Here is a 16,052-nt window from a genome sequence, read left to right as displayed (position 1 = left end):
ATATAAGAGAGTAACTTAGAATGATAGTAATGAGAACACAAAGATAGGACAGATATTAATAAAAAGCCAGATTTTTGGCCTATTACATACAGAGCTGTCCAATTGATAAACAGAGAGACCTGTTGGCAAGCAGGCTTCTAAGGTAATGGAAAAATGTCTTCATATATGGATTTGAAAGCGAAAAAAATCTGTAGAGTGTCAACTGTACTTAGCACTTTGTATCTGGAAATGAACTTGCTTACTGTATTTATTAATGCTGACAAGCAAAATTCCCTAAAGAGTTAAAATCTACCTAGAGGAAGCATCCAAAGAATGTTTAATCCTAATAGTGGCTCCTAACTTATTTGGCCCAGGCCCCAGTTGTTTTAACCTGATTAACTGCTGACGTCACAGTCTCACTTAAGGAGGACACATGCAATAGGATGCTAAACTATATCATTTTACTCAACAGAAATCCTTAATGTTTTTATATTGATGCAACAGGAAATTTGTAGATACTTAAGAATTATTTTCTTACAGCTCTGAGATTGAAGTCTCCAACCCAATGGACAGCTTTGCTTGTGTCCTACTTGTTGGATTTCACTTCCTTCCATTATTCTTTTTCAGATTCTCTAGGAGGTAATAGCCACACTCTTATGATAGCCTGTGTGAGTCCTGCTGACTCCAATCTAGAGGAAACATTAAACACTCTTCGTTATGCTGACAGAGCAAGAAAAATCAAGAACAAACCTGTTGTTAATATTGATCCCCAGACAGCTGAACTTAATCATCTGAAGCAACAGGTAGAAGGGACTTAACATTTGATGGGGAAAATTACAAGTATGTGAGTGGAATGATAGAGCTCCTATTTCTCAGCTTTTTCTCCACCAGGACTTTAGAGATGTTGGTTAAGCATTCTGTTAGTATGAGGACATGTTAAAGTAACTCCTATGAACATGATTTTTGGTCATATTTAAGATTAGAGGGTGACACTGGATATTTCACTGATAAAGAAGTGAGCAGTGAGAGATGGGGCAAGAGAGGTATGCAGGAGTCAGATCCCAAAGGTCCTTATATGACTGGTTAAAGAATTATAATAACTCAAGTAAACACTCTGGCCTGAACTAAAGACAGAAGCAGTAGAGATAAAGAAAGGGGGACAAATTATTGATAGAAACAAACAAAAAAAAAAACAAGGAGGTAGAATGTATAGAGCTTACAAATGTGGTTACAGATTTGATGTGAAAGGGTAGGTAGGGAGAATCAAAGTTGATCCCCAGGTTTTTTGCTTGGACAACTGAATAAATGGTAGTAACAATCACTGAGTCGGGGAATTTAGGAGGAAAATAGGGGTCAGGCACAGAAATGGAAATGATGAAATTCAGTTTTGGGCATTTTGAGTTTGAAGCTCTTGGGGGACATCTAAGTAGAGTTATTCAAACAGATTTGTATGTCATCAGCATTTAGCTATGACAAACCTAGACAGCATATTAAAAAGCAGAGACATTACTTTGCCAACAAAGGTCCATCTAGTCAAAGCTATGGTTTTTCTAGTAGTCATGTATAGATGTAAGAGTTGGACCTTAAAGAAAGCTGAGTACCAAAGAACTGATGCTTTTTAACTGTGGTGTTGGAGAAGACTCTTGAGAGCCCCTTGGACTGCAAGGAGATCCAACCAGTCCATCCTAAAGGAGATCAGTCCTGAGTTTTCATTGGAAGGTCTGATGCTGAAGCTGAAGCTCCAATACTTTGGCCACCTGATGCGAAGAACTGACTGATTGGAAAAGACCCTGATGCTGGGAAAGATTGAAGGCAGGAGGAGAAGGGGATGACAGAGGATGAGATGGTTGGATGGTATCACCGACGCCATGGACATGAGTTTGTGCTAGCTCTGGGAATTGGTGATGGACAGGGAAGCCTGGCATGCTGCAGTCCATGGGGTTGCAAAGAGTTAGACATGACTAAGCAACAAAACTGAGAATTTAGATGGTACCTGATGTTACAGAGTAGATGAAATCGAAGAGTGCCTGGCATGTTAAAGGCACTTACTCAATATTTGCTGAGTGAGCAAATGGCCAAGAAGAGAGACGAAGGCTAGATAGAACTCAAGGGTAACAGCAGTATTTAAGGAAGGGGGAAAGGAGAGCCGACAACAAGAGAGATGAAAGAGCAAACAGGTAGGAAGAAAATCAGTGGTTCATGGAAGACAAGGGAAAAAAGTCTCAAGAAGGGCTATCAAAAGTATAAATTTATAAAGAAGTGTAAAGATATGGGTTAAAAAGGTCCATTGCTTTTTTTTTTTTTATCAGCAAGGAAGCTATTGATGACTGCAGTGAGAAGAGGGTCAGGGGAATGATAGGAGCAGATTGCTATGCGATGGACAGTGAATGCTAGACAAGGAAGTGGAGGAAGTTGGTAGGCTCTTCTTTCAAGAAGGCAAGATAAAAGAAGACAGTGGCTGGTAGTCAGGGGTCAAGGGATATAAATCTGTGTTGTTGTTTTATTTTAATATGGAAGAGACTTGAACATATGAAAGAACCAGTTCAGAGAGTCTGAGAATAGGAATGAGTTGATAAGGTGTTTTCTTTTAGTTGAGATCCTCTGCACAAATAAGGAGGGCTTCACCTGAGATGGTAGAGGGGATACCTGCCCATAAGACTAGAAGAAAAGAGGTTAGAATAGGAAGGATACAGTGACACTAATTTAGATAAACAAGAAGGGAAATTGAGCGATTTTCAGCCTGATGACCATTTTCTTCTCAGTGAAGTAGGAGACAAGTTCATCTTCTAAGAGCAATCAAGCAGATGATAGCATAGAGGGATTGAAGAGACCTCAGAAGGCTTAAAGTTTTGGAAATGGAACAAGTAGCTGACTAGGAACATGAATGACTGTACAACAGCTCAATAGCACTGGCAGAGGAGCAGGTAGCTAGATTGACCCCCTTGGCAGGGGTGTCAGCTTTTCTTGGTATAGTACTCTTCCCAGTGGGAATCTAGTGTTTCTCAACAATCTAGTGCTCACTCCATCTCTAGCTTCCTCCTCAGTGATAATAATTACAACTCATTTAATCTGTTGTCTTTCTTCCTTTTATTGTCCTTTATTTCCTTCCTCCTAAGGTTCACTATAGAAAATATAAGTAATTTACCTGTTTACAAAATCACTTTAATTATAAAGTACCTTATTCAGTGCTGCTTCTGTTTGCTTTCATGTGTACTCCTATTGCCAGAAATGCTTTTCTTCCTGGTCGTTTATTTGTTCATCCATTCCAACAATAAATATTTACCGAACACTATTATGTGCCAGGTACTGTGCTGGAATATATATTGTTGAGCAAAGAAAACACACTTTCTGCCTTCATGGAACTCTCCTAGTGGGAGAGACAAACAAACATTAAGCACACAATCATACCAGTGTATTATAAACTGGAATAGTGTACTATAGGGCACTGTGAAGATATGAACAGGATCTTCTGTTAAATATCTACTCTGAGAAGGCTTCCCTGAGGTAGGGAAGCTACCTACGTTTGAGCTGAGATCTGAAAGATGAAGTAGGAATCATCTATGCAGAAAAGAAAGAAGAAGATTCCAGAGAGAAGAAATATATGTTGTTGTTTAGTCGCTAAGTTGTGTCGAACTCTCTGTGACCCCTGGGATGTAGCCCACCAAATTCCTCCATCCATGGGATTTCCCAGGCAAAAATACTGGAGTGGTTGCCATTTCCTTCTCCAGGGGACCTTCCTATCCCAGGGATCAAATAAGCATCTGCTGCTTAACAGGTGGGTTCTTTACCACTGAGCCACCTGCAAAGTGCAATAGTGTGTGTATCAAAGTATAATGGGAAAGAGTATTGACAATGCAGCCGGCCCGGGTTCAAATCCTGGCTCTATACCTCACTAGCTATGTACCCTGGGCGAATTCTCTGTGCCTCAGTTTCCCTATCTATAAAACAGAAATAATAATAGTACCTGCTTCGTAGAGTTTTTATGAGGGTTAAATGATTTAATACATATAAAGCACTTAGAACAGTGCCAGACACATAGCATGTCTGCAAAGGTCTTGAGTTAGGAAGGAGCATAGTGCATTTGAAGACCTCAGAATGCCATTGTGGCTAGAGTGAAGAGAGCAAGGAATGGTGATCCAGGCTGAGACTGGAGAAGAAACAGAGGCCTGATCAAAGCCTCATGTACTATGTTTAAAATGATTTTAAGCAAGGTGGCAGCATTAATAATTTACACTTTTGAAAGATGGTATGGCTGCTGTGCACAAATAGATTATAGTGGACCAAAAATATACTCATGGAGACCACTTAAGCAGTTACTGCAATGGTCCAAGAGAAAGAAAAGTGGTGGTTTGGACTTAGGGTGGTGGTGGTGATAGAAAGAAGTGACCAGTGGGTTAGATAAGGGGGTGAAGGTATGACACCCAGCTTCCTGGCATGTGAACCTGCATATTTACTGAACCAGAATACACTAGAGAAAAATCAGGTTTGGGATAGCAGACAACTATGTGGAAATATTAAGTAGATAGTTCAGTATAAAGGTTCTAAATTCAAAAAAGTTGAGAAGATCCCCTGGAGAAGGAAATGGCAACCGCTCCAGTATTCTTGCCTGGGAAATCGCATGGACAGAGGAGCCTGGTGGGCTACAGTTCATGGGGTCGCAAATAGTCAGACATGACTGAGCGACTAACACTTTCAATAATAGTAATACTCAGTTCCCAGTATTATTTATCAATAATATTAATATTTCCCAATAGTAATACTCAGTCCCCTCAGGGCTGATTTGAGGACTAAATGAGACATTATGTCTAAACCATCTTCCATGGTGTCTGGCTCCAGGGGCTAGACTCAGGCCTTAAAGAAGCTCCCTTTGTTTTAGATTTCCTGTCTCACCTTCACATGGTTCAGAAAAACCCTTTTATATTCATTATTTAATTTTATCATCATAATATGCCAATGAACACAGCAGGTATCTTTATCCCCATTTTAAGACACTAGGGTCTAAGAAATGAATATGGTGGTTCAGGGCAGGCTGACAGGAACCAGGTCACCTGATAGCCAGCCCTTGACTTTTCCCACTATCTCTCCCCAGTGGAGTGGTAGTGGCTTTTCAAGGAACAAAGAAAGTTCTTCTCCCTGCAATTGGATGTAAGCCTTACTTGCAGGTTGCAAGGGAGAGAGAGCTGAATTGGAGGGAACAGCACTCCCCTACCAGCAGTTCCTTCACTGATGGCCAGCAAATCGTCCCTAAGCTTTCTGCCTGAAGGCTCCTGTTCATAAAATGGAGGTAAAATATCAGTTTCTCCCTATCAAACAACCTTGTTCCCTGTAAATGCTTTAGAAACCTGTGTTGTTGTTGTTGTTTAGTTACTAAGTCATGTCCGACTCTTGGCAACCCTATGGACTGTAGCCCACCAGGCTCCTCTGTCCATAGGATTCTCCAGGCAAAATACTGTAGTGGGTTGCCATTTCCTTCTTCAGGGGATCTTCCCAACCCAGGGGCTGAACCCATGGCTTCTGCATTGCAGGCTAATTCTTTACTGCTGAGCCACTGCAGAGAAATCTGTGTGGATCAAATGAAATCACATGTGTAGTCATGCTTTGGAAATAATGATGTGATAGTAAATGTAAAATACTAGTGTTCTTGCATTTTAAAAGTTCTAAATTCAGAAAGATCTGTGTTTGAGATAAATTTGGGAGTCACCAGTTTTTATTAATAAATGGTAATTGAAACTATAGGCAGAGAGCTTTGAGGAACTTTATCACCTAAAGGACAATTGGAGCAAAGATGAACTAAGAAATTGACTAGAAGATCAGCTTGAAAAATAGAAGGAAAAGCAGGAAAGTGTGGTGTCTGGTAACCCAAATGCTACCAAACAGTCAAATAAAATGAAGACTGAAAAATGCCCATGGAATATAGTGACATGCAGATCACTGGTGACATTATCCAAAGTTATTTCAGTGGAATGTTGTGGGCACAAATCATATTAGAATAGGTTAAAGAGCAAGTGAGAGAAGAGCAAGGGAAATGGAGGCACTGGGTGTAGACTATTCTCTTAAACTTTATGAAGGACAGAAATCAAGCACAACGTGATAGGAAGTGGGATTGGGGAAGGTGCTTTTAAGATGATTGAGACTTGAATATCTTTTAATCTTAATAGGAAGGATACTGTAAAAAGAGAGAAGTCACATATATAGAAGAGAGGAGATAACAAATAGAGTAAGATTTATCAGAAGGCAAGAAGAGTTGGGATCCAAAACTCAAGCAGAACAGCTCCTCTTTTGTCATAAGAGGGAATGGAGACAATGATTACAGGTGCACTCTGGTTTAAGATCCATCCCCACAAAGCCTCCTTTAGACTACTGTGGGATTTTATTAATTTGCTTCTTCTCAGAACCCTAAAGTACTTAAGTATACTTGATGACTTAGCATCTTCTGTCTTGTGTTATTTCCTACTTTTTCAGGCCTTAGTCTTGTCTTCATCAACTAGATTGTAAACTAGATAATAAATCACAAGAGTTTATTTTTTGCCCTGCCCCCCACATTGCCTAGCTCAGTGCTAAGTCTGATTTAAAAAAAAAAAACAAAACAGAATAGAGGCTCAATAAAAACTCATGAAGATGCTTAGGTAAAAGAGATGACATCTAAGTACTAGTTATTCATGTAGTGCTGATTGTCTTTTTATCATTGAATCATCAACCATATTGCTTTCTGTAATACCTAAGATATGCCTTAGATTTCATAGGCATCAAGTAAAATTCAGTTCAGCTCAGTCGTGTCCGACTCTTTGCGACCCCATGGACTGCAGTACACTAGGCCACCCTGTCCATCACCGACTCCCGGAGTTTACCCAAACTCATGTCCATTGAGTCGGTGAGTCCATCCAAACATCTCATCCTCTGTTGTCCCCTTCTCATTCTCTGTCATCCTCTTCTCCTCCCGCCTTCAATCTTTTCCAGCATCAGGGTCTTTTCCAATGACTCAGTTCTTCGCATCAGGTGGCCAAAGTATTGGAGTTTCAGCTTCAACATCAGTCCTTCCAGTGAACACTCAGTACTGATCTCCTTTAGGATGGACTGGTTGGATCTCCTTGCAGTCCAAGGGACTCTCAAAAGTCTTCTCCAACACCACAGTTCAAAAGCATCAAGTAAAATTAGCCTACTGCTAATCATGATCATTTTGCTGAGTAGGGGTAAGCTGACTATTTTTCTTTGCCTTTTCCAGGTGCAGCAGCTACAGGTCTTGTTGCTACAAGCCCATGGAGGTACCCTGCCTGGATCTATAAAGTAAGAGCTGTAGACTAATTTTAAATGTATATTCTAACAGAGCCTTTTTCTCCTTATAATTGTTTCCCCCCTGATATTCTAAAGTTTCTGATAGCATTTGGTGTCAAGGTAGGGATCTTAATAAACTTGCTGTCTATTTAGGACTTAGCTAGTTAGCTTTGAGACAACCTGATATAATAGAAAAAGCATGGGTTCTGGCCCCAGAAATTTATTAATTAGAATCCTACCATGAGGAAGAGCTATTTTTCTCCTTCTACCACTTATTTATCTGATTATGTATTTATATACTTATGAGTATACAGTGGAAGTGACAAACAGATTTAAGGGACTAGACCTGATAGACAGAGTGCCGGATGAACTATGGACAGAGGTTCGTGACATTGTACAGGAGACAGGGATCAAGAAAATCCCCATGGAAAAGAAATGCAAAAAAGCAAAATGGCTGTCTGAGGAGGCCTTACAGATAGCTGGGAAGAGAAGAGAAGCGAAAAGCAAAGGAGAAAAGGAAACATATTCCCATCTGAATGCAGAGTTCCAAAGAATAGCAAGGAGAGATAAGAAAGCCTTCCTCAGCGATCAGTGCAAAGAAATAGAGGAAAACAACAGATTGGGAAAGACTAGAGATCTCTTCAAGAAAATTAGAGATACCAAAGGAACATTTCATGCAAAGATAGGCTCGATAAAGGACAGAAATGGTATGGACCTGACAGAGGCAGAAGATATTAAGAAGAGGTGGCAAGAATACACAGAAGAACTGTACAAAAAAGATCTTCACAACCCAGATAATCATGATGGTGTGATCACTCACCTAGAGCCAGACATCCTGGAATGTGAAGTCAAGTGGGCCTTAGAAAGCATCACTATGAACAAAGCTAGTGGAGGTGATGGAATTCCAGTCGAGCTATTTCAAATCCTCAAAGGTGATGCTGTGAAAGTGCTGCACTTGATATGCCAGCAAATTTGGAAAACTCAGCAGTGGCCGCAGAACTGGAAGAGGTCAGTCTTCGTTCCAATCCCAAAGAAAGGCAATGCCAAAGAATGCTCAAACTACCGCACAATTGCACTCATCTCACATGCTAGTAAAGTAATGCTCAAAATTCTCCAAGCTAGGCTTCAGCAATACGTGAACCGTGAACTTCCAGATGTTCAAGCTGGTTTTAGAAAAGGCAGAGGAACCAGAGATCAAATTGCCAATATCCGCTGGATCATCGAAAAAGCAAGAGAGTTCCAGAAAAACATCTATTTCTGCTTTATTGACTATGCCAAAGCCTTTGACTGTGTGGATCACAATAAACTGTGGAAAATTCTGAAAGAGATGGGAATACCAGACCATCTGACCTGTCTCTTGAGAAACCTGTATGCAGGTCAGGAAGCAAGAGTTAGAACTGGACATGGAACAACAGACTGGTTCCAAATAGGAAAAGGAGTACGTCAAGGCTGTATATTGTCACCCTGCTTATTTAACTTATATGCAGATTACATCATGAGAAACGCTGGGCTGGAAGAAACACAAGCTGGAATCAAGATTGCCGGGAGAAATATCAGTAACCTCAGATATGCGGATGACACCACCCTTATGGCAGAAAGTGAAGAAGAACTAAAGAGCTTCTTGATGAAGGTGAAAGAGGAGAGTGAAAAAGTTGGCTTAAAGCTCAACATTCAGAAAACTAAGATCATGGCATCTGGTCCCATCACTTCATGGGAAATAGATGGGGAAACAGTGGAAACAGTGTCAGACTTTATTTTTTGGGGCTCCAAAATAACTGCTGATGGTGATTGCAGCCATGAAATTAAAAGATGCTTACTCCTTGGAAGGAAGGTTATGACCAACCTAGATAGCATATTTAAAAGCAGAGACATTACTTTGCCAACAAAAGTACGTCTAGTCAAGGCTATGGTTTTTCCAGTGGTCATGTATAGATGTGAGAGTTGGACGGTGAAGAAAGCTGAGCGCCGAAGAATTGATGCTTTTGAACTGTGTTGTTGGAGAAGACTCTTGAGAGTCCCTTGGACTGCAAGGAGATCCAATCAATCCATCCTAAAAGAGATCAATCCTGGGTGTTCATTGGAAGGTCTGATGTTGAAGCTGAAACTCCAATACTTTGGCCACCTCATGCGAAGTGTTGACTCATTTGAAAAGACCCTGATGCTGGGTAGGATTGGGGGCGGGAGGAGAAGGGGACAACAGAGGATGAGATGGTTGGATGGCATCACCGACTCGATGGACATGGGTTTGGGTAGACTCCGGGAGTTGGTGATGGACAGAGAGGCCTGGCGTGCTGCAATTCATGGGGTCGCAAAGAGTCGGACACGACTGAGCGACTGAACTGAACTTAACTGATGTATTTATAGCCATATATACCCATGGGTATTTATTTTATTCTATCCATTAACACCCAATACTATCATCATTTGTTTTATATCTTGTTTTATTTTTTGTTTCTTGTCCACTAGAAACACCTTCAGAGTAGCTCTTGTATTCTTTAACACACCGTCAAGTTTTTAAGCATTTCCACCAGATGTTGTAGTTTCCCTGTCTCAGCTCTGGAATCAACCATATGTCCAAGGAGCCCTGTTTTTTCTTTTAGTTGGAAAATGGTGTTTAGAAACCAGATCTGAGCGTTAGGTGTGCTCATTGTTCCTGGGATATCACTACTCTAGGCCCTCTCAGTGAGTGGAGCTAGGAAATATCTGTATGTACAGTAAGCCACACATATATCTATATTTTTGTATCTATTTAACTGAATATATGTTAAAAACCATGATTTTAGACTGATACCTCTGATTCCAATCTAACACTACAGGGTTTATTTTAATCTTCCCACTCTTTTTTTTTTAATTTTATTTTTTTTTTGTTTTGCCATACTTTGACATGAATCCACCATGGGTGTACATGTTTTCCCCTTCCAGAACCCCCCTTCCACCTCCCTCCCCATCCCATCCCTCCGGGTCATCCCGGTGCACCAGCCCCGAGCACCCTGTATCATGCATTGAACCTGGACTGGCGATTCGTTTCACATATGATAATTTGCATGCTTCCATGCCATTCTCCCATATCATCCTGCCCTCACCCTCTCCCACAGATTCCATAATACTGTTGTATTTATCTGTGTCTCTTTTGATGTCTCACATACAGGGTTATCTTTACCAATTGACTAAATACCATATATATGTGTTAGTATACTGTATTGGTGTTTTTCTTTCTGGCTTACTTCACTCTGTATAATAGGCTCCAGTTTCATCCACCTCATTAGAACTGATTCGAATGTATTATTTTTAATGGCTGAGTAATATTCCATTGTGTATATGTACCACAGCTTCCTTATCCATTCATCTGCTGATGGGCATCTAGGTTGCTTCCATGTCCTGGCTATTATAACCAGTGCTGCAATAAACATTGGGGTACACGTGTCTCTTTCAATTCTGGTTTCCTCAGTGTGTATGCCCAGCACTGGGATTGCTGGGTCATATGGCAGTTCTATTTCCAGTTTTTTGAGGAATCTCCACACTGTTCTCCATAGTGGCTGTACTAGTTTGCATTCCCACCAACAGTGTAAGGGGGTTCCCTTTTCTCCACACCCTCTCCAGCATTTATTACTTGTAGTCTTTTGGATAGCAGTCATTCTGCCGGGCGTGAAATGGTACCTCATTGTGGTTTTGATTTGCATTTCTCTGATAATGAGTGATGTTGAGCATCTTTTCATGTGTTTGTTGGCCATCTGTATGTCTTCTTTGGAGAAGTGTCTGTTTAGTTCTTTGGCCCACTTTTTGATTAGGTTGTTTATTTTTCTGGAATTGAGCTGCAGGAGTTGCTTGTATATTTTTGAGATTAATTGTTTGTCCGTTGCTTCATTTGCTATTATTTTCTCCCATTCCAAAGGCTGTCTTTTCACCTTGCTTATAGTTTCCTTTGTTGTGCAAAAGCTTTTAAGTTTAATTAGGTCCCATTTGTTTATTTTGCTTTCACTTCCAATATTCTGGGAGGCGGGTCATGGAGGATCCTGCTGTGATTTATGTCGGAGAGTGTTTTGCCTATGTTTTCCTCTAAGAGTTTTATAGTTTCTGGTCTTACGTTTAGATCTTTAATCCATTTTGAGTTTATTCCCACTCTTTATTTATAACTTCTTTCTCCAGCAGTGAAAAACCAGCTCTCATTATCTGCATTCTATTTACTTACTAGTTCAGGTCTACTATACACATAAAATAATTTTGGAATTGCTAGCCCATACCCCTGTGAGAAACACTTTTAGTAACTAGTTTACAGCATATATGTACAGTTCTTTTTGTCTTTAGACTTTAAAGTATCCAGGCAAGATACTGTTTCTCAGAGTTACTGTTTGTATTCCACCTTGGATCCCCCCTACATCTTGCTTGGTTGGTTTTAATTGTTTATATTTTGGGTATATGAAGAGTATGTGAACCATTATTGATTGTCTAAGAGTCAGGGTTTTACAAAAAGATATACTCGGAGCAGGGAAATGCAGATCAAAATCGCAATGAGATATCACCATACACCTTGTCAGAATGGCTACTATAAAAAAAAACAAACAGAAAATAACAAATGTTGGAAAGGATGCAAGGAGAATGTGAAGAAATTAGAACCTTTGTACATTGTTGAAGGGACTGTAAAATGATATAACTGCTATGGAAAGCAGTATGGAGGTAGCTCAAAAAATTAAAAATAGAACTACCATATGATCCAGCAATCCCACTTCTGGGTCTATATCTTAAAGTACTGTAAACAGAGTCTCAAAGAGATATTTGCTTACCCACCTATTCATAATAGATCCCATGGACAGAAGAGCCTGATGGGCTACAGTCCATGGAGTCACAAAAGAATCGGACATGACTTAGCAACTAAACAACAATATATACATACAGCAAAATGTTGTTATTATACTTGTTGTTATCGTTCAGTCTCTCAGTCATGTCTGACTCTTTGTGACCCCATGGACTGCAGCACACCAGGTTTCTCCATCCTTCACTATCTCCCAGAGTTTGCTCAAACTCATGTCCATTGAGTCACTGTGCCACCCAATTGTCTCATCCTCTGTTACCTCCTCCTGCCCTCAATCTTTCCCAATATCATTCAGCCTTAAAAAGGAAGGAAATCCTATCACATGTTACAACATGAATGAAACTTTAGGACATTATGTAAGTGAAATAATCCAGTCACAAAAAGACAAATACTGTATGATTCCACTTACATAAGGAATTTAAAGTAGTCAAATTCACAGAAATAAAGAGTAGCATGGTGGTTACCAAGGGCTAGGGGAGGGCCAAAAGGGGAGTTATTATTTAATGGGTATATAATTTGAGTTTTACAAGATGAAAAATTTCTGGAGATCTGTTTCACAGCAATGTAAATATACTTAATGCTACTCAATTGTACACTTAAAAGCAGTTAAGATGACAAGTTTTATGTTATACGTTTTTTGCTGTACTGTGCTATGCTCAGTCACTTCAGTCGTGTCCGACTCTTTGTGACTTACAGACTGTAGCCCACCAGGCTCCTCTGTCCATGGAGTTCTCCAGGCGAGAATACTGGAGTGGGTTGCCGTGCCCTCCTCCAGGGGATATTCCAGACCCAGGAATTGAACCCTATCTCCAGTGTCTCCTACATTACAATCAGGTTCTTTACCCACTGAGCTGCCTGGGAAGCCCATGTGTTTTTTTTACCACAATATAAAAAAAGAAAAAACCTGCAAGAGAACTAGAAAAAAATATAGGCAAAGTTCTCTGTGCATATAGGTGAAGGTAAAGAGCATTCTATGAATAAAAGCAGTGACAGAAACTAAAAGAATAGACCGGCGATGGAGAGTTGTTGTTGAATGGGTATGGAGTTTCAGTTTTACAAGATGAAAAGGTTATGGAGAGTCATTGCACAACAGTGTGAATATACTAACACTATTGAACTGTACACTTAAAAATGGTTATGATGGTAAATTTTATGTTATGCTTTTTACCACAATGTTTTTTAAAAAGAAAAAAATAGGTATACTCAAAGAAGTGTTCCTGTTTGTCCCATTCCACCCTTATTTCCACTCCTTTACCACCACATTCTCCTTACCTCTGTATTTAATCAATCTCTTTAGTTTCTTCCTATATTTCTTTTGTACAAATGAGCAGTTACTTGCATATTATTTCATATCCCCTTCTTTCTCATATGAATGGTAGTACACTATAAATTTACTTTGTGGCTTTGCTTTTTTCAGTATTTTCTAAAAGTCACTGATCAGTTCATAGAAGTCTTCCTCATTCTTTTTCGTACAGCTCCATGGTACTCTTATTGTGTATACGTGCCATACATAGTAATTCACCTTCTCTCCTGTATATGGGCATTTAGGTTGTTTCCAATATTTTGCAATTTACAGACATGCTGCAGTGAATAACTTTTTATGTGTATATTTTCTTCCTTTTTCTTTCTTTCCTTATTAGCTGCACTGGGTCTTAGTTGCAGCATGGGGAATCTTTAGTTGTGGCATGTGAACTCTTAGCTGTGGCATGTGGAATCTAGTTCCCTGACCAAGGATAGAACTCAGACCCCCTGCATTGAGACTGTGGAATCTTAGCCATTGAACCACCAGGGAAGTCCCTGCATATATTTTCATATTGTTAGTTTTCTTCAGAGTAGGTTTCTAGGAATGGGATTCCTGGGCAAAATGTAAGTGCATGTGTGGTTTTGTTAGATATTGCCACATTCCCTTCCAGGATTATACCCATTTGTATTCCCAACAGCAGTGTGTAAGAGTGCTTTTTTCCCCACAGCCTCGCCAATAGAATGTGTTGTCATATATTTTCAATTTTTGCTAATCTGATACAAGAGAAATTCTATCTCAGTGTTGTTTTAATTTGCATTTCTTTAAGCATGAATGGATTTGAGCTCTTTTTCCCAAATGTTTCAGGGCCACTTTTATCTCTTTTTCTGGTAAACTGTCTGTTCATGTGTCCCATTTTTTATTGGGTTTTTTGATCCGTTGGCCCTTTTTTAAAAAATGTGATTAAATATGCATAAAAAATTTTACCATTTTAAGTATATAGTTCATTGGCATTAAGTATATTCACAATATTGAGCAACCAGCAGCACCATCCGTTCCCCAAACTTTTTTCTTTCATCTTGCAAAACCGAAACTGTACCCATTAAAAAATAACTCCTTATTTCCCTTTCTCTCCAACCCCTGGCAATCATAATTCTACTTTCATTGATTACTCTAAGTACCTCATATGAATGGAATAATACAATAGTTGTCCTTTACTGATTGTTTGTTTCACTTAGCATGATGTCTTCAAGTTTCATCCATGTGTGAGAATTTCCTTCCTCTTTTTAAAATATTTGTGTATTTATTTGGCTGAGTCGTGTCTTAGTTGTGGCATGGGGGATCTTTGTTGTGTCATGCAGGATCTTTCATTGTGATGCACAGACTCTCTGGTTGTGGCATGCAGGCTCAGTAGTTGCAGCACATGGGTTCTGTAGTTGTGGTACATTGGCTTAGTTGCTCCGAGGCATGTGGGATCTTAGTTCCCCAACCAGGGATCGAACCATGTCCCCTGCATTGCAAGGCAGATTCTTTTTATTTTATTATTATTATTATTATGTTGGCTGTACTGGATCTTTGTTGCTGTGCATGGGCTTTCTGTAGTTGAGGCAAGTAGGGAGGAGCTACTCTTCATTGCAGGGGCACAGGCTTTTCATTGTGGTGGCTTCTCTTCTTGTGGAGCACAGGCTCTAGGCATGTGGGCTTCAGTATTTGCAGCACAAGGGCTCGGTAGTTGTAGCACATGGGTTCAGTGGCTCCCTAGCATGAGGAATCTTCTCAATTCAGTTCAGTTCAGTTCAGTCGCTTAGTTGTGTCTGACTCTTTGCAACCCCATGGACTGCAGCACACCAGACTTCCCTGTCCATCACCAACTCCCACAGCTTGCTCAAACTCATGTCCATCGAGCGGTGATGCCATCCAACCATCTCATCCTCTGTTGTCCCCTTCTCCTCCCACCTTCAGTCTTTTCCAGCATCAGGGTCTTTTCCAATGAGTCAGTTCTTCACATCAGGTGGCCAAAGTATTAGAGCTTAAGCTTCAGCATCAGTCCTTCCAATGAATATTCAGGACTGATTTCCTTGAGGATGGACTGGTTGGATCTCCTCATAGTCCAAGGGACTCTCAAGAGTCTTCTCCAACACCACAGTTCAAAAGCATCAATTCTTCAGCACTCAGCTTTCTTTATAGTCCAACTCTCACATCCATACATGACTATTGGAAAAACCATAGCTTTGACTAGACGGACCTTTGTCAGCAAAGTAATGTCTCTGCTTTTCAATATGCTGTCTAGGTTGGTCTTAGCTTTTCTTCCAAGGAGCATGCATCTTTTAATTTCATGGCTGCAGTCACCATCTCCAGTGATTTTGGAGCCCAAAAAACTAAAGTCTCTCACTGTTTCCATTGTATCCCCATCTGTTTGCCAGTGAAGTGATGGGACTGGATGCCATGATCTTAGTTTTCTGAATGTTGAGTTTTTAGCCAACTTTTTCACTCTCCTCTTTCACTTTCATCAAGAGGCTCTTTAGTTCTTCGCTTTCTGCCATAAGGGTGGTGTCATCTGCATATCTGAAGTTCTTGATATTTCTCCTAGTGATCTTGGTTCCAACTTGTGCTTCATCCAGCCCAGCATTTTGCATGATGTACTCTGCATATAAGTTAAATAAGCAGGGTGACTATACAGCCTTGATGTACTCCTTTCCCAATTTGGAACCAGTCTGTTGTTCCATGTCCGATTCTAACTGTTGCTTCTTG

The 16,052-nt window shown here is 40.1% G+C and overlaps 1 protein-coding gene across 5 annotated transcripts in view; it reads left to right on the top strand.

Annotated features, from left to right (window-relative positions):
- KIF4A (kinesin family member 4A) overlaps positions 1 to 16,052 on the top strand; it is a 129,594-nt gene that overhangs the window by 49,580 nt on the left and 63,962 nt on the right. For all 5 annotated transcript variants that reach the window (XR_014075961.1, XM_081566336.1, XM_081566335.1 and 2 more), the window contains exons 9-10: positions 607 to 782; positions 7,202 to 7,263. Coding sequence is in view for 4 of the 5 variants with exons in the window: in XM_081566336.1 (XP_081422462.1) it covers positions 607 to 782; positions 7,202 to 7,263 (238 nt within the window). In the remaining variant the exon portion in view is untranslated. The remainder of the gene's footprint in view (positions 1 to 606; positions 783 to 7,201; positions 7,264 to 16,052) is intronic.

Source organism: Giraffa tippelskirchi, chromosome X (assembly GCF_054371585.1).
Source record: "Giraffa tippelskirchi isolate mGirTip1 chromosome X, T2T-mGirTip1v1.2.pri, whole genome shotgun sequence".
Lineage (NCBI taxonomy): Eukaryota > Metazoa > Chordata > Mammalia > Artiodactyla > Giraffidae > Giraffa > Giraffa tippelskirchi.
The sequence above is the reverse complement of the archived record's forward strand: the minus strand, read 5'-3'. Positions and strand labels throughout refer to the sequence as shown.